Source organism: Oncorhynchus masou, chromosome 32 (assembly GCF_036934945.1).
Source record: "Oncorhynchus masou masou isolate Uvic2021 chromosome 32, UVic_Omas_1.1, whole genome shotgun sequence".
Lineage (NCBI taxonomy): Eukaryota > Metazoa > Chordata > Actinopteri > Salmoniformes > Salmonidae > Oncorhynchus > Oncorhynchus masou.
Window position 1 is genome coordinate 20,888,440 of NC_088243.1, and position 21,641 is coordinate 20,910,080.

At 43.1% G+C, this 21,641-nt stretch overlaps 2 protein-coding genes across 2 annotated transcripts in view; one reads left to right on the forward strand and one right to left on the reverse strand.

The window, feature by feature from the left end:
- Positions 1–2,496: 2,496 nt before the first annotated feature.
- On the forward strand, positions 2,497–4,436 carry LOC135526934 (insulinoma-associated protein 2-like). Its single transcript, XM_064955602.1, has one exon. It carries the CDS (start codon positions 2,657–2,659, stop codon positions 4,340–4,342), a length of 1,686 nt encoding a protein of 561 aa, XP_064811674.1. The 5' UTR covers positions 2,497–2,656; the 3' UTR covers positions 4,343–4,436.
- A 4,626-nt stretch (positions 4,437–9,062) lies between these two features.
- Positions 9,063–21,641, reverse strand: part of LOC135525698 (ral GTPase-activating protein subunit alpha-1-like) — a 118,371-nt gene continuing 105,792 nt past the window's right edge. Inside the window, 3 exon segments of the mRNA XM_064953487.1 lie at positions 9,063–10,808; positions 11,345–11,453; positions 15,905–16,029. Of these exon segments, the coding sequence (XP_064809559.1) occupies positions 10,715–10,808; positions 11,345–11,453; positions 15,905–16,029 (328 nt within the window). The 3' untranslated portion in view covers positions 9,063–10,714.

Here is a 21,641-nt window from a genome sequence, read left to right on the forward strand (position 1 = left end):
CCGACTTGCCAAAACTATAGTTTGTTAACAAGAAATTTGTGTTGTTGAAAAACGAGTTTTATTGACTCCAACCTAAGTGTATGTAAACTTCCGACTTCAACTGTATGTTATCGAAAAATTCAACTCAAAACTAGAAGCATCAGAACGCCGAGGAAGGTAGTTCTAACCTTATATATGACTGGGCAAAGTGCCAAGAATAGGAGAGCCATCTATTCCATAGTACACTAGAACACAGCAAACATGGACAATAACAGTCTGTATATAGCTGAGGGCAATAGAGAAAAATGTCCATGTCTCGATGACAGTGTAACCGATGTGAAATTGCTTGCTAGTTAGAAGTGGTGCGCGCTAATAGCGTTTCAATTGGTGACGTCACTCGCTTTGAGACCTTGAAGTAGTGGTTCCCCTTGCTCTGCAAGGGCCGCGGTTTTTGTGGAGCGATGGTTAACGATGCTTCGAGTGTGACTGTTGACGTGTGCAGAGCGTCCCTGGTTGGCGCCCAGGTCTGGGCGAGGGGACGGACATAAAGTCTCTACTGTTACAACAGCAAATGGACCTATCACGACCCTACAGGAAGGGTGAGAAATCAATACCTTAATTTAAACCAGGGTATTTAGAGGCCTGTAGTTTGTAAATCCAAAAACGTTCCCTACGGTTTAACTGTATAAGACGGTCCCCTTTTCTAATTGAGGCCGGAACATGATCAATACCCATAGCTTGTAGAGAGGCAGGGTTGCCATGGTGTAAGGACTTGTAGTGCCTTGCTATGGGGTAGTCTTCATGGCCTACTAGAATGGAGATCTTGAGTTTCGCTAAGCGTCTTGAAGACGTTTCTTTGTCCGTCCAAAGTAGAACACCTTGCACTCTGGACATTCCAATCTGTAGATGATATGAGTGAATTTGCAGTTAATGAAATGCTTGACTTAATACTCAATTTTAGAAGCGCTGTCAACAAAATACTTTTTCTGTGCAATATTTCTGCAATGGTTGTATTTAAAAGAGCCCTTGGGTTTGTGGTCTGGTCAAGTCTTTTGAGAGTTACCAGGAAGATAGTTGTGGACTAATTTGTCATTTAGGGTAGGACATGGCTGGTGGCTCTGGGAAGACTTTGTGTAGTAGCATATCATGTATTGTTTTGTTGTGTAATGGCTTTGCTGGCATGCATCTAAAACATTTTTTGGGAGTTTGCCCCACCAATATTTGCATGCTAAAATCGCCACTGCCTAGCCATACTATTCGGATAAGGGGATTTTTAAAATAAAATAAAACCAGGACTAATGAAAACAAATTGTTTTGAATTCATAGGATTCAGTTAAATTAGATTCAGGCTACACATCGGAGGTGCGGAGAGACCACATTGGTGTTTTCTTGTAGATAATGTGCGGTAGATTATGGGTCCTTATTTTACCCATCCGAGTCACTGTAACCAGTTGATTTAACATAGTTGGTAATTTTTTTTTACATCCAAATGGTAAAAAAGGAAGATTTCTTATAAGGAGTCGTCATGCTCAAGGGGAGCCTTCGTAAGCCTATTCTATTGGATATTGGTGAAACATTGTCGACACAGGTTACATGGAGACTAATTGGGGGTTGAATAGAAGAAGAGCTGCCTCTCAAATTAAACAGCTTAATCGAGCGGTTAACATTTATTACTGCGCGCACAGCTTGCAGCCTCACAAAACAAATGAGAGAGAAGGCAAAGTGCATCAAATGGACAGATTAAGGCAACAGCTTTCTTGTCATAAATTATAAATTACGCGACATGCCAACAGAACAGAACGCCCAAAGAATCCTGCTTAACAACATAAAGATAATTTAAATCCGAATAAAGGATTCTCAGAAAGGTTAGGCGTGTGGGATACAAATAATTAATTCATTACGAGTTGCACTTCGCAACTTTGCCTGCACAGTTGGAGTCACTCTGTTCTTAATAAACATGCTTTAGAATAATGACATATAACTGTTGTATTTATAGCATATTCATATTCAATTACATTATTAGGATTAAGCAAACGTGTTATGGGAAATGACATATCTTGCCATTTTCAACAATATTTGATCAAATTCTGTAGCCTATCCATAAGGGTATGTAGCCTAACCTAGAGGTCAATGTACTTTTGGCTAGTTTATTAAACACTTCGTGTTCCTAAATGACAGTCATTTCATTTGCAGAAACAGTCTACGAGAGTTTACGCAACTCAGTATCACAGAGAAAACGTATTGAAAAATCACGAACCATATCATAATTGCATGGTCAGTGTTTTTAAGATCCGTTTTTGCAAATCCTGACGCACTAGGCTAGATGTAGTCTAACGATCAGCTATAAAGGAGAACATGTAAAGTGTGTGAGCGACTCATAATAATTAACTCGACATTAGTAATATTACTGGATAGCCTCATTAACGCTCGCGCGTCACCCGACCTCCCCACTGTCGGTGCTGATTGGATAGGGCTTGGCCACGAACTGTGACTTCACAAAAAAAACTGAAGGCGACCCCAAAGATAAAAAACAATGCAAGCTCATTGATGTGACAGAGTTCTCCGTCCCTCTCTCCTGTCAGCAGTCACCTCGCCCGTGCGCCTTTCATCTGAAAGGGACCGCGAGCGCTCCTTTACTTCAAAGTGGACACGGGAACAGTTCCATTCCGGCGTAAAGATGCCCAGAGGATTTTTAGTGAAGAGGAGCAAACGCGGCTCAGCGGCTTCTTACAGAACGCGTAACGACGACAACTTAATGCCAAAAGCGGACCTGCCTGTGAATGCACCGGAGTGGACAACCGGCGTGCCAACTGCGTGCCCAATTGTTCCGTTATCCGAGGACAGTACATTTGAAGAACCATGGACCAGTGCCCCGGCTGAAGCGGACCAGGCGCAGCTGCCAGAGAGCGCAGACAAGGTGGAGATTAGAGAGGACTTTGGGAAATACCCACCACACCATCCCCGCACTGAGCCGGACCACGACGGATCTCCGGGGCGGGCTGACCTCTCATATAGCCCGATAAAACCAGTTGGCGCTGTAGTGGAAAAATCGTCCCTTGACCGGTGTATGAGTTCACCAACAGTGACAGAGCCGTACGCAATGAGCACGCCGGTGTCTTCAATAGAGAGACTTCTTCTAAATCACGCGCCCTTTGGACACTCTGATATGAAATTCGACCCACCTGTGCACCTCTACCAGTCTTTCCATCATGCTATGAAACGCACGTACATGGAGCAGGAGCGCAAGATCAAGCCAGCAGCCAAGAAGCCTAAAGTAATCCGGAAACTCAGCTTCGAGGACGAAATCTCCACCTCACCCGTGCTTGGGCTGAGAATTAAGAAGGAGACCCCCGAATTTAAAGCAGCTACCGCATCTTCTGCTAATAAGAAACCGCTGGGAGAATTCATCTGCCAGCTCTGCAAGGAGGAATACCCTGACCCGTTCTCCCTCGCACAACACAAGTGCTCCAGAATTGTGCGCGTAGAGTACCGCTGTCCCGAATGCGACAAAGTTTTCAGCTGTCCTGCCAACCTGGCCTCTCATCGCAGGTGGCATAAGCCTCGTCCAGTAAACCACAGAGAGGCACAGAGCGCCAAAAAGTCACAGCCGGAGGCACGGCTGCATGAGAGGACTTTCGTGGAAGGGAAAGAGAACGCGAGCGAGTTGAGAGTTAACAATCAGCACCACGTTTCTCTGGACAGCTCCGCGTGTCAGCGGGCTGTCACCGTGGACAGCTCCCACAGACAAGAGCAGCTGCGCAGGAGGGCACAGGAGAGCCCGCAGTCCTTCGATCCGCGCTACCGGGATCCAGATAAAACTATGGACCTGCACATCAGAGCGGGTGACAGCCCAGGCATAATGCATTGTCCGGAGACCACCGACGTGGCACTGCCCACCTCTTCCTTCTTAAAGACCTCCGGGACAGTAGAGGAGATTTACGAATGTCACTATTGCAGCAAGAAGTTCCGACGACAAGCCTATCTGAGGAAACATCTTGCGGCGCATGAGACAATCAAAGCCTCGACCTATATCCAGATAGAGAGTGGGCAAATCACGTTTCCCTGTCACTTGTGCGGTGCCCATTTCCCATCCACTGAAATTTGGGACAAGCACAGAGTTTGGCATGCAATGAGAGATGACATTCTGATGAATCCAGGGAAGATTGCGGGTAGACCAGACTTGGTAAGACCAGAATTAATAAGACCAGACCTCACACAGGGAGATCAACAGATATTCACCTGTAAGCACTGCCCATCTACCTTCTTCAGTTCTCCCGGGCTTGCCAGGCATATCAACAAGTCTCACCCCACAGAGATCCGGCAGGTGATGCTCCTACCGATGGCAGTCAGACCCGACTGCTAGTAGCCTAGTCTAGGCTGATGTAGGCAAGTCTAGGCCAGGGTTTCCCAAACTCAGTCCTGGGGTCACGTTTAGTTTTTTTTGTCCTAGCACTACACAGCTGATTCAAATAATCAACACACGAGGAGTTGGTTATTTGAATCAGCTGTGTAGTGCTATGGCTAAATATAAAATGTGCAGGGGGGGGGGCGGCGGCAGGACCGAGTTTGAAAAACCCTGAACTTGGCTACAGACTTACTGGAATGCTGAAACCCCTGAAAAACAAGTGGATGAATTAAATACATATGAAAGTGTGAATGTGTTCTTTTTACTACATGTGTGATTGTATTGTAACTTATTATACTACCTGATCAGGTCAAAAACAATAATGGCATTTCTATTTTCATGACAAGAGAAACGTTTTTTTTTTTGCAATGACAGATACAGCACACTAATAGCTGAATAGAGCCACATTGTAACACTTGCTTTTGGACCTATATTCACCAATGTACATTATTGATTGATTTACAGTGTTATGATTTGTTAAAACATTTAACAGTAAAAATGGGCATATCAAAAGTTAAATATTTTAGAGTTGTCATTTTAAGCATGTAATGAAAATAAGAGGGTGGCCCTTTGAATATTACAAGAGTATCAGACCTCACTGCCTTTATCTTAATGTAGTTCCTATGGAAATTGAATGTGCTTGTTCAGTATAGTTGTGGAATTGATTTCTAAACCGGCAAGGCTATCAAGATGTATTTTCATACAGAAAATCAAGTTTACCTGTTAGAGTATAAAACGGTTTGAGTTAAATATATATATATTTATTCTCTGAAATGTACTTGCTAAAAAAAACGCCTTCATGGTGATGATTGTGTTACAATTATGATGTTGTATTTTGATATGTAGTGAACGACATTTACATTGATTGTCAATAAACACAAGTCTATGTGCATACCAGTGATGGCCACTATACAGTATTTTACGATATTGTCTAGGATTGGGCAGTATCCAGATTTTCATTTCATCATACTGTTCTTCTCTAATCCCGGGATTTACGGTATTATCGGTTTAATACACAATGAGGTGCTAAAAAGTAGAAAAAAAAGCCCATTGGGCATTATTACCAGAATGCTAACAAAATTAGCACAAGTAATAGCAAACTTCCATAGACTGCTAGCTAAATATGCTTACGAGCGCAAATTAAAGTAGACTAATTGCAAAGACAGGCAATCCAGCTCAGAAACGTATACATATATATAGGTAGTAGCTACCGAATTTCCTTTTTGGTGAGTTTGGATATTTACAAGAAAATGTGAATGAGAGACATTGTGCAAATGAACAACGTTTGGATTCATGCTTGTCTGAAGGAAGAACAGAACTGGATCTGGAGCAGCATGTGTACACGCTGTGTCTGTATGGAGTCTGAAGGAGCTCTGCTTGGAGAAGAGGGCGGAGGAGCAGTCTAAATGAAGCCTTAACTGAGAGGAGAAAATAACACAAGGAAATCCAGATGGCAGTGGCAGCTGTACAGATAACTCATCCAAAGTGCTTTGACTTCTCAAACAAGGCAAAAAGCTACCACTATATGATGCCCCATCTCCTTATTAATTTAGTCACTTACTTAGCTAACTAGCAAGTTAAAAAAAATACACAGCTGGACTCACCTGCTCCTGCTTTCTCCCCTTGTGCTATTGACAAAGAAACACGTTACTGGCGCAACGGTTCTGGGGAACTACTGTAAGCTTCATAAATGTAAAATGTGACCTTGAAATTAAGAACACTTTCTGCTTTATCTCCTAACATATTGCGCAAGTTGACTGCAGGTATATACTTAAACATTTGCTACAAATACAGTATTAAAATTGAACAACTTTAAATAAATAGTTTCAAAGGTATTGATGGTATTGAAAAACAACCCCGTGGCTATTTCCAAATACCCCGGTATACCCCCCAATCCAAATATTGTCGCATAGATGTTCAAAGAACAAGCTTGTGGGTAAGAATGTTTTATTGTCAAATTCCATTCCACAGCCACTCTCCCCCTGGAACAACCATTACAAATGTGTAGATACTACAAGTTTGACAATACTATTTTAATTGTGTGTGCGTGTTGTGTAGCTGTTATAGCAACACATGCAATTAGTACTGGCATCATGCAGCATTTGGTCAATAGTAACATACAGTAAAAACTCACTTTACAGTATGCACAGGTTTCAGTCACTTCTGAGTGCAGGGAGAGAGCTAACCAATCTCATCCAATCTCCAAAGCCTCAAGTAAAGGATGCAGCATGATTTTCTCGCTCTCTCTGGCAAGTTTTTAGTTCTCATCCTCTGCCATTTAAAAAAATATTTTAAAAATAAATCGGAACTGACCTCACTCATATATTCAAACATAACACAAAAATAACGTGGATTTGACCTTTGACATGGTAGCAGTTTTTAAAAGATATAACCGTTCAACCGAAAGGTCCAAAACAGGCATTTTACAGTCCCTTTCCTCTCTGGTAGAGAACCTATAGCTGAAAGCAAATAATGATAGAAAAAATGTAAATGCAGCATTTGCTCTGTGCTAGTGTGTCTTATAGATGGACACAGAGTTGGGAACTGGAGTGAAGACCTGCTTGATGCTCTTGTCTTTCCATCCTCATTTGTGTTGTTGCACAGACAGACACTGAACCATAACATACATTAGTTTGTTCTAGCTGTGGATAAAGCTCCGCGTTATTTGTATTGGCCAACCTTCAGCAGGAAAGCTTTGTGAAGAGGTAAAACGCAGCAGACCTCTCATATGAAATAAGCAGAAGATTTGATCACACCTTCAACTGTTGGTCTACGTGGCTTGAGGGTAATATAGGTTCGGTATTTTTTGGAAACTATATTCAAATATGTACACAGTTCAGGTATTGTCCTCAACACTATATCTATACCACAGCATTGTTGAATACTCAGATATGATTGGCTAGAAGGGCATTCTAGAATGGCCATTAAAACCAGATAACGGGACAGTTGGAAAAGATATCGGACACCTTGCAATCATGACACAATATGCGCCTTATTACATTCTAAATGAAAACTATTTATGAATGAAAACATCACGTGACCTAGACAAGTAACAAGAGCCAACATATTTACAACTGACAGTGAAACAAAGTAGCTACTTTACAACGATTAGCCTACACCTAGCTACAAGCCTAAAACATGGAGAAAAGATGGAGGAATTATGACATTTTATTTTTTATAAAGTCGAAGAGTTATCCTAAGCCTGAATGGTGGAAATAAAGTCCCTTTATCAATATAAAAAGAAAACGCACAGAGAGCAGACTGTTATGGACGTGACGCTCACCAAAATTGAAGTGGAGCGACACGAAGAAAAACAATTAATGAGAAAAACAATAGAATGCGTAGTTAAAACAGAAAGGGATTGGCTCAAGGAGAAAAAGGACATTTGACAGCTACCGGCCAGAAGAGCTAAACAATATCCTCCGCGCAACAAACGGACAGGAGTACTCGGTACCTCATTTTGTGTAGCCGGGATAAATCGTGTAATGCGGCACAGCATCATGACCAATGACAGCTTCAAAACATGCAAGGACGTCTTCAAGTCCCTTGTGAAAGGTATAGGAGATCTGGGAAAGTCGTCAGCACTTCCCCCTTCACATATCTACTGCTGACCTCCAGCTGCTACTAGAGTCCCCTGCGGTTTCCCCCGACACAGCTACAAGTCTAGTGAGGAAGGCTGGTTATCCAGCTGTATCTCGCTAAGCGTGGGGCCAGAGGGAAATCGAGACTGAGACCTTCCTCTTTCCAGGTCAAGACGGACGAGGATGGAGTGGATTCGGCCACCTCCGTCTCTTCCACAATGCAGAGACGAAAAACCACCAAGAGGCGAACGAGCCGAATGAGGAGAACCACAAAGGGTTAATATTTACTTTGCCCGGCAACCCAAACCGCCCACTGGCAAGTATGAAAACATACCTCTCCAAGTGTCTCCAAGACACTACATCCCTTTACCGCCACCCACTGCGGTCCCCACAAGTTGAACAAAGAAGGACATTTGGTAGGCTACTCTAAGAGCCGATGGTGGTACACTACCTCGGCAACCTGTTACAGTGTCTCAGCGAATGGGCCGGGTTGTCAATGCACTACACGACCTGCAGCCTCCGGCGCATAGCCGTGGAGCTGCTATCAAATGCCGGTCTGGTGTACATACAAGTTATAAATGTAACCAGGCACAGGTGCGAGAGCAGTTTGAGGAGCTACTGGGCGCCTTCTGTGACAGAGAGGAAGCGCTGGACTCACCTCCTCTCATCTGAGGTAGAGAGCCCACAAAGCCCCACCACAAGCAGCAGTAACAACAATACAAACAGATGGAAATGGTACCAAGCGAGTGAGTCATTCAACTTACCCCGCGGCTTGAAGATGTCCCATTTCACCATTAATGGCAGCATCCAATTAAATTTTAACAAGTAGCTGGCAAGACAACTAGCTCCGAAGAACCTAACAAGCTGGTTAACCCCTGACATCAAAACAACTTATTGCATTATTTGAATCTTACTTTTTTTAAATGTAGGCTGTTTTGGTGTTTCTTTAAAAAAACGTTTCATATTGATTCGTTTTTTGATGCCATTATTATATTGAAAAATGGAAGAAGAAAAGCACTTGCACATCTGAGTTATTTTCTTGTGTTGGAAACAATCCAATAACTTCAAAGGAAACATATCTGCACACTGCCCATATATTGATGAAATATGTATTTTTAATCCATTAAATATATAGCTAAACCTTAGCCTTTTTAGCCTACAAACCGTGCTGTCAAATAGTCCCACATGTGCAATCACGGGATAAACTAGCTATGCTACATGACGAGAGAAGAACATTGCCAGCCTGCATAGTGATCGAACTAAAGTAACGAGATATAGTACTAATCGAACGAACGACTGGGTCGCGTCTCTGGCAACCACAAGACGAGGAAGTATGAATTAACTTCTAAAAATATAAAACAAAACCATTTTATTTCTACAGGTAAATGTGTGCTTTAGTATTGTTTTCTTTGGCAACTGTGGTATGAGTGGGATAAACGCTGATGTTCTGTACATTACCTTGGATCCATTATTTACCTGCGGTCCATTATTTCCAAGATAACGTACATAACGTTTGCATTCATCCCTTACATATAATATATTCATCATGAGTGAAAAAAAGGGGTGGTTCAATACAACACATTGTATATGAACAAAACAACCTAATCTGCAACATTCTTTATCAGGTGAAATCCAAATTTCCAATCATAATAAAAACGTTATGTGACCCCTACAAAGGCAAACAGTAGTGAATATTATATTCATAAAGTCAATCAGTTCCACAGTTTAGTGTGAAAATCAAAACAAAATGTAACAAGAAATGTTTCACTTTAACCAAACAATTTCCATCTTACAACTCTATAGACAAACTTATTTCAACCTCAAAATCTCCTTATCATCAAACACTAGCCAACATTGCTTCAGTCCAAGCATAAAGAAAGTGGCAACTCTTCTGTATATACAGAGTATAGTACAAATATATAAATGTCTCATGGTGGACACAGTGACCAAATATGAAAAATAAGATGTTTCTTACTTTGTGTTTCTTTGTACTTTCTTACAAACTCAAGTTCTTACAATCACTTTCCTAGTGGGTCAGAGGCCCAGAGAGCCAGGGCAATGGAATACTAGATATTGATCACTCTGCTCAGGGACAACAGCTACAACCACAGCAGAGATAACACTCTAGCTCCTCATCTCAGTCAAATATAAAGTGATTTCAACCATCAACAATCCTAATCACATTGAAAATACACATCTGTCATGTTGCCTTCACGCTTTCTGTACACAACGGAACCGATGCTGCTTCTTAAATATATCTATATCTAAATATATTATATTTTGCTCTCTTTCCACATTTCTCTGGAGTGCAAAGTTTGTGGTGGTGAGCATAGTTAGAAAACCTTGCCCAAAAGACATGTTAATTCTGTTGGAGCTTTGCTAGCACAAGCTCAGTCCTGGGGACCCTGGGCTGGCCCCCAAGGGCCTGGCACTGTTCAAGGGCCTAATCCTGCATCTTGGAAGGGTTGTACAGTAGGGGAGATGCGGAGTCTGACCATGCAGGGCAGGTGTGTCCATGTAGTTGGAGTACATAACATGCCATGCATCGCTGTTAGCAGGTAAAGGCTGGTAGTTGCAGTGTAGTGCAGTCCTAGCTGTACGGTACAGAGAGAGAGAGTCAGTCTCTTCATCTGAAGGCTGTGAACTCTCGCTGGGGTGGCGTGGAGGAGGGTCAGCGGAGGGAAAGTCCGATCAGGTCTTGTTGGCCGAGCCGGAGGAGCGTCGGAGCTTCATGGACATACGGCTCTTGCTAGTACGAGGGGACATTGGCAAGGCTAACTGGTCGGCCCCGTCTAGAAGCGCTGCTGCTGGACTTTCTCCCTGCTGACTCTCGAGGCATGAGCCTGTGGAAGGAGAGTACAGGTGTTAGACCCCCCCCCCGTTGCCTGTAACCCACTACTGTGACAGTCAATGGTAAACAGTAATGTAGAAGGCAGAAGTAGAAGCCCCCCCACCCTCTACAGACAGACAGACTACAGGGTCCTACTCCTCCAGTCTACAACCTGCCTTCCTGAGGTTAGTCCTCAGCTCATATTAGTCTTTATGGAAGGGGAGGGTCAGTACATGCACTTTGATTTGTACTGCAGTGGTAAAGGTGTTGCATCTCTCTGAAAGTAATTGTTGACTGTATTATAATAAATGTTGACACATTTTAGTAGTTACGGGTAGCTTTCTTTAGCTGTAACTTATCGAGGCATCAATGTTCATGAAATAACTCTAAACAACTAATCCCAAAAAGTATGATGGTGGTGGTACTATAAAACACAACTGAAATCTAGAAAGTCAGAGAATAATAAACAGGAAACGAAAGGAGGAGGAAACAGGGTAAGAAGGAACAGAGGGAAAAAAGGTACTTTGCCGTGTTAATGTTTTAGCATACCATTCACAGCTAGCGTGAAAGACCTTCCGTTTCAAGTCTTTGCCCTTTACTTTGCTGAGCCCAATGTTTTCTAGTGGAGTTTTGGGAAGGAGCTGAAATATCAAGCTCTCTTTGTTTGGAAAGGTGAAGACAAGCCACAAAGCCACAGGTGAGAGAAAGGGGAGGAGAGGAAGAGGGGAGGGGAGGGGAAGAGAGAAAAGGGGAGAAGAGGGGAGGAGGAGAGAAGAAAAAGAGGGGAGTAGAGGAAATGGGAGGGGAGGAGAGGAAGAAGAAGAGGGGAGGGTAATGGAGGGGTGTAGAGGAAATGGGAGGGGAGGGGAGGAGAGGAAGAAGGAGGGGAGGGTAATGGAGGGGCATAGAGGAAATGGGAGGGGAGGAGAGGAAGAAGAAGAGGGGAGGGTATGGAGGGGCGTAGAGGAAATGGGAGGGGAGGAGAGGAAGAAGAAGAGGATACAACAGGATAAAGGAGGCCAGTAGCGCAGAAGAAGGAAAATGGGACAGGAGAGAGGAGGAAGAAATGAAGGATCAGGCAGGGAAGGAGTGGTACAGCGGGGTAGAGCGAGCAAGGAAACGATTGGAAAAAAGCAAAAAGAAGACAAAAGGAGAGAGAAGAGATAAGAGGTGTGAGCAGTGACAAGGCTAAGAGGGAATCAATAGAAGGTGCGCACAGAACAGACAGAAGCACCATCTAAACACACTCGATACAGTCAGGTCACACACACACACACACACACACACACACACACACACACACACACACACACACACACACACACACACACACACACACACACACACACACACACACACACACACACACACACACACACACACACACACACACCTTCGTGCACAAATGCTGACTGGCACATTAATGCAATGATTCCACTTACTTACCGACATTTACACTGTTACATTAAATAATGATCTTCAGGGCCGTAGTTATCATCTATAGTTACATACCTTGTGTGTGTCTATGCCACCCATGAATACAGAGTGCAACTGTACTGTGCACTGACTGGACTCATAAAAGACTTAACAGACAAAAAAAATCTACTGAACATTCTAGATGTTCTGAACACACCAAGAAGGCAAAGAACCCATGTTACAATAAGTTAGTGCTCAGGAACGCACAGAGGAAGATTCTGGTTAGAACAAACCAAATCATTTAGTGTTAGTGAAAAGGCTTGGGCCTGTCTGGCCTGCTATGGTGGAAGCGTGCAAGGACTGAGGTTCACGTTAATGTTAGATAGACGTCCAACTGACAACATGAAGGAGCAGATACAAGAAACAGGGAAAAAGTGAGAGAAGCAGATTTGGTCAGTGGAGAGAGAGACATACAGAGACACAAAGAGAGGTATCGTGAGAAGTAGAGTGGTCATAACATTGTTACAAGTCAATCAGAACGAAGCGGCAGCAGAGGCAGTGTCAGTTTGTTAGCTGTGGGGTTTCCTGGAGTCTTACCTTTAGATATACACAAGTGATAGATTATGATCTACAGGGGGAAACATAAGACAAAGGAAAATAAAACAAAAAACTAAATTAAAATGGCAAACCAAAAAAAGAAAGAGAAATAAAATGAAAATAACAACAAAAAAGAAGCATAACAGAAATATGATCATTTGCGGTTTGGAGGAGCAGAGAGTCCGTGGTGGACTGGTGTTATCAACATGGGCAATAATTCATCAAGACAAGGTTTTGGAGCTGAAAAACACTCATCATTTCATTCTGTACTAGGAGAACTAAAGTTCAGGAAAGCACAGGTCAGTGCTACTATAATTACATTACAACATTACCATAATAATATCAGGTATTTTTCAGTCAAAAAACATGTTTATTTTTCTCATTATGCGGAGAAAAGAACATGCGCAGACATGCATCTTTTTATAAATGAAAGGGTCGCAAATTCAAACTGTCAAAAAGCAACGTCTGATGGACAGATTCAAAATTCAAAAGGCATTCGCACATCTGAGCAATCTTTGTTGCAGGTGCATGGTAACAGTTGAATAACATGAGAAAAAATAAGAAACCCGCACACACTTATTAAGCTTTACATATCGGCCTCGTCAGAGCCTTTGTGAGTATTTTTAATTTGCACTTTTATGCAGACATTGCTCCACCCACATCCGTTCAATGCATCGAATGGGGTTGGAGTCGAGGGAAAATAAAACACGTGTTGCCAAATATAACAATGCGCATTTCATAAGTATTCTTATAAAGTGTGTACATAAAATGTATTAAACACATCTGTAAAACCACAAAGAGGACATCAACATATCAAGTAAGTTTTCAAAAATCATTGGGTACAGTGCAAGAAATGTACAGATTCCAAATATTTGTAGACGTATAGAGTATCAGTCAAAAGTTTGAAGACACCTATTCATTCAAGGGTTTTTCTGTACGTTTACTGTTTTCTACATTGTAGAATAAACTATGAAATAACACATATGGGATCATGTAGTAACAAAACAAGTTATGTTAAACAAATCAAAATATATTTTAGATTCTTCAAAGTAGCCACCCTTTGCCTTGACAGCTTTGCACACTTTTGACATTCTCTCAACCAGCTTCATGAGGAATGCTTTTCCAACAGTCTTGAAGGAGTTCCCACATATACTAGGCACTTGTTCCTGCTTTTCATTCATTCTGCGGTCCAACTCATCCCAAACCATTTCAATTGGGTTAAGGTCGGGTGATTGTGGTATTTGGTATTTTTGGTATTTAATTAGGATCCCCATTAGCAGGTTGCAAAAGCAGCAGCTACTTTGCCTGGGGTCCACACAAAACAGGAAACATGAGATAATACAGAACACCAATAGATAAGAACAGCACAAGGACAGAACTACATACATTTTGGAGGCCAGGTCATCTGATGCAGCACTCCATCACTCCTTCTTTGTCAAAAAGCCCTTACACAGCCCGGAGGTGTGTTGGGTCATTGTCCTGTTGAAAAACAAATGATAGCCACACTAAGCGCCAACCAGATGGGATGGCGTATCGCTGCAGAATGCTGTGGTAGCCATGCTGGTTAAGTGTGCCTTGAATTATAAATAAATCACAGACAGTGTCACCAGTAAAGCACCCCCATACCATCACACCTCCTCCTCCATGCTTCACGGTGGGAACTACACATGCAGAGATCATCTGTTCACCTACTTTGTGTCTCACAAAGACATGGCAGTTGGAACCAAAAATCTCAAATTTCTTTGCATTGGTGTCCTTTAGTAGTGGTTTCTTTGCAGCAATTCGACCATGAAGGCCTGATTCCAGCAGTCTCCTCTGAACAGTTGATGTTGAGATGTGTCTGTTACTTGAACTCTGTGAAGCATTTATTTCAGCCGCAATTTCTGAGGCTGGTAACTCTAATGAACTTATCCTCTGCAGCAGAGGTAACTCTGGGTCTTCCTTTCCTGTGGCGGTCCACATGAGAGCCACTTTCATAAAGGTGCTTGATGGTTTTTGCAACTGCACTTGAAGAAACTTTCACATTTTTTTGGAAATGTCCAGATTGACTGACCTTCATGTCTTAAAGTAATGATGGACTGTTATTTCTCTTTGCTTATTTGAGCTGTTCTTGCCATAATATGGACTTTGTCTTTTACCAAATAGGGCTACCTTCTGTATACCACCCCTACCTTGTCACAACACAATGGATTGGCTCAAACTCATTAAGAAGGAAAGAAATACCACAAATGAACTTGAAATATATTTTGATTTGTTTAACACTTTTTTGGTTACTACATGATTCCATATGTGTTATTTCATAGTTTTGATGTATTCACTATTACTATACAATGTAGAACATAGTAAAAATAAAGAAAAACTCTGGAATGAGTAGGTGAGTCCAGACCTTTTTACTGCTAAGTGGCTACATGCTACAGTACACACATGTAGAAAATGAAAGGGTCACCCAGCCAGAAGACGAGTCAACTAGTCAAGAAGAATACTATACTGTGACACAGAGCTTTTCTCGCTCTGTTCTCATATTTCTAATGTTAGTCACAGATGGAAGATGATATGTGCTCATAAAGCAGTACATTACAGTAAGAGAATAAAATAAATACACTTAAAACAATACACCCAGTACCAGACAATGAGGCTGGAGAGAGAATCAATGTGATATGAGAACATGGGTAGACCAAAAATGCCCTGGGCCTGGGAGAGCACTTATCACCCCAGGAGAGAGAGGGGAATACATGTGGCTAACTGTTCTATCTAGGGGAAACACTGTATTCAGTGTGCATTTTATAATACTTTAAAAAGACTGTGGAGGTGTATAGAAGACACAACTAGTGTGGTTTATGGCAACTAGTGTGGTTAAGGTCATTATGGCAAGTAGCGTGGTTAAGGTCATTATGGCAAGTAGTGTGGTTAAGGTCATTATGGCAAGTAGTGTGGTTAAGGTCATTATGGCAAGTAGTGTGGTTAAGGTCATTATGGCAAGTAGCATGGTTAAGGTCATTATGGCAAGTAGCGTGGTTAAGGTCATTATGGCAAGTAGCGTGGTTAAGGTCATTATGGCAAGTATACTCAGACAGACTGAGTATACACTGATCTTACCTGGGTCTGACGGGAGGTGGAGGTAGGGAGCGGGGCAGAAGACTCTTGCTGCATAGTCCTCGAAGGTGGTTGGCTCCAGGTGGTGCTGTACGATGGTCTCCAGGTAACGCGCTCTCTCCTCGTAGCTGGGCCAAAGGTCAAGGGTCAAAGGTCATTCAGCATGAGACACAGAACACATAAGGATTACAAGACCTCTCTCAAAGGGAGATAACAAAAACCAAATAGAAATTAGAGACTGGGAGGAAAAAACAACGCCCTTTGGGACGGCATTACCTGGTGCAGCACTGTACCCACCTACCTACTCTACAGTCTACATCAAATCTCAGCCTCTCATCTATTACCCCCCACCCTCTTTTCTCTGTCAACCAAATAAGTCTCCCTAATCAGACTATCTGGCCATAATGACAACTATCCACTGCCATTAGGCGCTCCTAGGTAAAAAGAGACGAAAGACACGCAACCATCTCCGTCCGACCCATAATATCAAAAGTGTATTAGGAACCTATCATTGGCTTTTGAATATCATGACATTTGGCAACAGTGGCCTTTTTACTGTCTCTATTACCCAGTTAAGTAAAAATGATGGTATTCTGTTAATGGATTGGATTGGATTAGAGTTGGGATGTTGCATATGGGTTTTCTACATGAATACGGCAGGTAGAGAGGAGAGAGAAGTGGGGAGAGAAAGGAACAGAGAGTATAGGAGAAAGCGAGAGAAAGCAATGGAGAGAGAGAAAGGGTGAGGAACTCCTCTCCTGCTGGGGTGAGGAAGGGGAGAGGATATTTTGGGAGCAGCCCTGTGCGCTGTGTATCTAGGGGTGAGGAGCTGCTTGGCGTGAGCTGACACGAGGAACAATTGCCAAACAGACTCTCTCACACACAAGGAAGTGTAAGAGACTGCATAGCAGGGGGAGAACAGCACTCCAGTGGATCTGCCGCCTGCCTTTTCCTGTTTCCCAGCACCCCACTTCCTGCTCGCTGTTAAAGCAACCAGAAATGCTGCTCAGACAGGGCGATGGCTGTGAGAAGCAGGGAGTGTGTGTGTTGTGTGAGACAGTAACTGTGTGTGTGTATATATGTGTGAGTGTGTGTGTCACAGTAATAATGATCAAGTTAATGCACGTCTGTCAGCAGGCACCAGATCAGACTCCTTAAAACCTCTCCCATTTCATGCCACTTGCAGAGAAAAAAGACGCCCCACACGCCTCTGACACAGAGAGACAACATGTCACACTGACACCAGGGCACTAACACTGGGAGGAAAACAACATCAAAAACCAATCACCTCTCTTGATGGATGTTGGAGATGGAGTTAGAGTCAATGAGTGCCTCATCAAGCCAACAGGTTTTCTACTGTTTACCTGCTCCATTTAATTCAAACATCTCACAAGAACATACGTCTATTGAGTCTTGATATTGGTATCTCAGCCTTTCACTACACCCATGTTACTGTGTGAGGTTCCAACCCAATAACAGAGCCTGGCAGTGTTTCTTATGGACCGATAGGTGTACAGTATCAGTATTGTATATCAGCCTTATTCACGGCAACCATGTAAGTCACTGTGTGAGGTGCTGTGTCTGGCGGCCTCGAGGTAGGTAAACAGACACATGCCTGGTCAGACCAGGGCAGCTGTGCCTGACATCAGCTTGAAGAGGAGCAGAGAGGAGAAGTGAGGAGGAGCAGCTCCACTGCTGTGTTATTTAATGGTAATCATCATTTCAGCCTCCTTATCCTTTCTCTTCCATCTTGTTCTCCCCCTGTCCCTGCCCTGCGTGATGCGCTGCTAATGCCACCCTGTCAGCACGACAACTAATCCCTTCGCACTGTTGACTTGAGATGCTCTTTTGTGCGTCTGTAAAAAAAAAACGAAAAATGTTTTTTTTTTTCAACTATCAAATAGGCCCTGGCCTCAGCTCCGTCTGCTAATATACGGGAATTGAATTTTTGATGTGTATTTCTTTTAACAGCTTGTTAAAGAAGAAAAGTGTCTTTAGGTTTTTCTCTCCAGCCTCACAGCCTCTCAAGTGGGGATAGGAGCAGTAGAGAGGAGAGAGGAGAGGAGTGAGGGGGAAGGAGAGGGGTCTTTTGTGTATTACCAGAAACTAATTTTCCCTGTGGATGAAAGGAAAAAAGAGAAAATGCTCCTGCCCCCCCCACCAAGCTTTTCATTGTCACTGTGCTCAACTCCCGGCTCTCGGAGGAAAGAGGACAAATTGCTAGTGAAGAGACACCAGAAGCGAGCTTGTTAGCACATTATGGGTGGTGGAGGGTGTGTGTTTGCGTGTGTGGTAGAGGCTGTGTGTCTCAATGTGTGTGTGTGTGTTGGATGGTGTCTATCTGTGTGTGTGTGTGTGTGCTGGATGGTGTCTGTCTGTGTGTGTTGGATGGTGTCTGTCTGTCTGTGTGTCTGTCTGTGTGTGTGTGTGTGTGTGTGTGTGTTTGATGGTGTCTGTCTGTGTGTGTGTGTGTGTTGGATAGTGTGTGTCTGTGTTGGATAGTGTGTGTGTGCTGGATAGTGTGTGTCCGTGTGAAGGGGACCATGGTGGGCTACAGGAACAGTTCCCTGGCGTCGTGTTAATTCAGCACTCAGAACATACTGCTGCTGTTAGCCTCCAAATGTATGCCTTTTCTCCTTTCTTTTCCCTGTGCCCAACCTCCCTCCTTCCCTGTGCTGAAGGAGTGAGTGTGCCAGGAGAAGGAGAGAGCTGCCAGGCCTCCCCAGAGGAGGAGGGAGAGAGCGCTGTGTTGCTCTAAACAAGACATGGCTCTACTCTATTTGGAGGAGATTCAGGTCCAAGAGCGTCTCGCCACTGAGCAGAGCTCACAGAGAGAACACAGGCCCAACATCGACCTGTGCACTTCAGAGCTCACAGAGAGAACACAGGCCCAACATCGACCTGTGCACTTCAGTCAGAGCTCAGAGAGAACACAGGCCCAACATCAACCTGTACACTTCAGAGCTCACAGAGAGAACACAGTCCCAACATCAACCTGTACACTTTAGAGCTCACACACAATGACATGGATAAGGACAAGGATGACAGGAAAGGAGGGAGAAGTGACCTGTGAGGCAAAGCAGACAATATGAATGTACTTTACAGAGAGCATATACAGTGCCTTGCGAAAGTATTCGGTCCCCTTGAACTTTGCGACCTTTTGCCACATTTCAGGCTTCAAACATAAAGATATAAAACTGTCTTTTTTTGTGAAGAATCAACAACAAGTGGGACACAATCATGAAGTGGGACGACATTTATTGGATATTTCAAACTTTTTTAACAAATCAAAAACTGAAAAATTGGGCGTGCAAAATTATTCAGCCCCCTTAAGTTAATACTTTGTAGCGCCACCTTTTGCTGCGATTACAGCTGTAAGTCGCTTGGGGTATGTCTCTATCAGTTTTGCACATCGAGAGACTGAAATTTTTTCCCATTCCTCCTTGCAAAACAGCTCGAGCTCAGTGAGGTTGGATGGAGAGCATTTGTGAACAGCAGTTTTCAGTTCTTTCCACAGATTCTTGATTGGATTCAGGTCTGGACTTTGACTTGGCCATTCTAACACCTGGATATGTTTATTTTTGAACCATTCCATTGTAGATTTTGATTTATGTTTTGGATCATTGTCTTGTTGGAAGACAAATCTCCGTCCCAGTCTCAGGTCTTTTGCAGACTCCATCAGGTTTTCTTCCAGAATTGTCCTGTATTTGGCTCCATCCATCTTCCCATTAATTTTAACCATCTTCCCTGTCCCTGCTGAAGAAAAGCAGGCCCAGACCATGATGCTGCCACCACCATGTTTGACAGTGGAGATGGTGTGTTCAGGGTGATGAGCTGTGTTGCTTTTACGCCTAACATAACGTTTTGCATTGTTGCCAAAAAGTTCAATTTTGGTTTCATCTGACCAGAGCACCTTCTTCCACATGTTTCGTGTGTCTCCCAGGTGGCTTGTGGCAAACTTTAAACAACACTTTTTATGGATATCTTTAAGAAATGGCTTTCTTCTTGCCACTCTTCCATAAAGGCCAGATTTGTGCAATATACGACTGATTGTTGTCCTATGGACAAAGTCTCCCACCTCAGCTGTAGATCTCTGCAGTTCATCCAGAGTGATCATGGGCCTCTTGGATGCATCTCTGATCAGTCTTCTCCTTGTATGAGCTGAAAGTTTAGAGACACGGCCAGGTCTTGGTAGATTTGCAGTGGTCTGATACTCCTTCCATTTCAATATTATCGCTTGCACAGTGCTCCTTGGGATGTTTAAAGCTTGGGAAATCTTTTTGTATCCAAATCCGGCTTTAAACTTCTTCACAACAGTATCTCGGACCTGCCTGGTGTGTTCCTTGTTCTTCATGATGCTTTCTGCGCTTTTAACGGACCTCTGAGACTATCACAGTGCAGGTGCATTTATACGGAGACTTGATTACACACAGGTGGATTGTATTTATCATCATTAGTCATTTAGGTCAACATTGGATCATTCAGAGATCCTCACTGAACTTCTGGAGAGAGTTTGCTGCACTGAAAGTAAAGGGGCTGAATTATTTTGCACGCACAATTTTTCAGTTTTTGATTTGTTAAAAAAGTTTGAAATATCCAATAAATGTCGTTCCACTTCATGATTGTGTCCACCTTGTTGTTGATTCTTCACAAAAAAATACAGTTTTATATCTGTTTGAAGCCTGAAATGTGGCAAAATGTCACAAAGTTCAAGGGGGCCGAATACTTTTGCAAGGCACTGTATCAGGCTTTTGTGCCCAGTGAGTCAAATAGCATTTTCCTTCTTTAAATGCGCCACAATTGAAAACAGTATGGCCCCCTGGTAATTACAACTGCAAATGAGAGGGGAAAGGTGTACACCTAGCTAGGGGATCAAACTGTCACCTACAGGATGTCACCCCCCCCCCCTCATTTTTAAAAATTGTACACTTGCTCATTCCCCCTTCACTTCAATTTCTATTATTGGAACCTAACAGTCCTCCTTGGGGTGTTGCATTGCTGGCATCTTCAAAAAGAAAACACAGTAAGAATGTGGAGAGCCCGGAAGGGCCTACTGTTCTAATGTGAGACGAGAGCAGAGCATAGCTAGAGAGAAAAAGTGGGGACATGTTTCCCAGTCTCAGTAACTGTCCCTCTACACTGCTTCAACACAGCTCTGAAATCTGCCAGTCAGGCCCCACTACCTAACAGAGAGCCAATCTGCCAGTCAGGCCCCACTACCAAACAGAGAGTTAATATGGACACGATCATCAACCCAGTTAGAACGGGAGAATACACATTACATTCAACATCTCCTGACAATTATGTCCATCCACTGCAGCATCCGATGCAGGTATAACTGATATTCTTCAAGAATCAATGTGTATATGGTTCATTTAATATGATCATAAACAGCTGTACATATCACAGAGTGGGCCTTTAGGTGAAGGTCAGAGGTTTTGACACATTTCTCCGAAATAACCCCAGATCAGACACATGACTAGCATCAGTCAACGGACCAGCGACTACAAGAATCCCAGGGCTCCACATTGCTCATCTCACAGCCCAAGAATGATCAAATTGAATTTTGATGAAAATATGGGGCAGCAGAAACGGACCCAATATCAGTGATTCTAACTGGTAATGTTCGTACAGCTACCTGCTCTATTCTGCACCACAGGGCAATGGGAGAATGAACAGAGCAGAGAGAGAAAGAGAGGGGGAGAAAAAACATCACATAAATAATTGAATTTGACGAGTT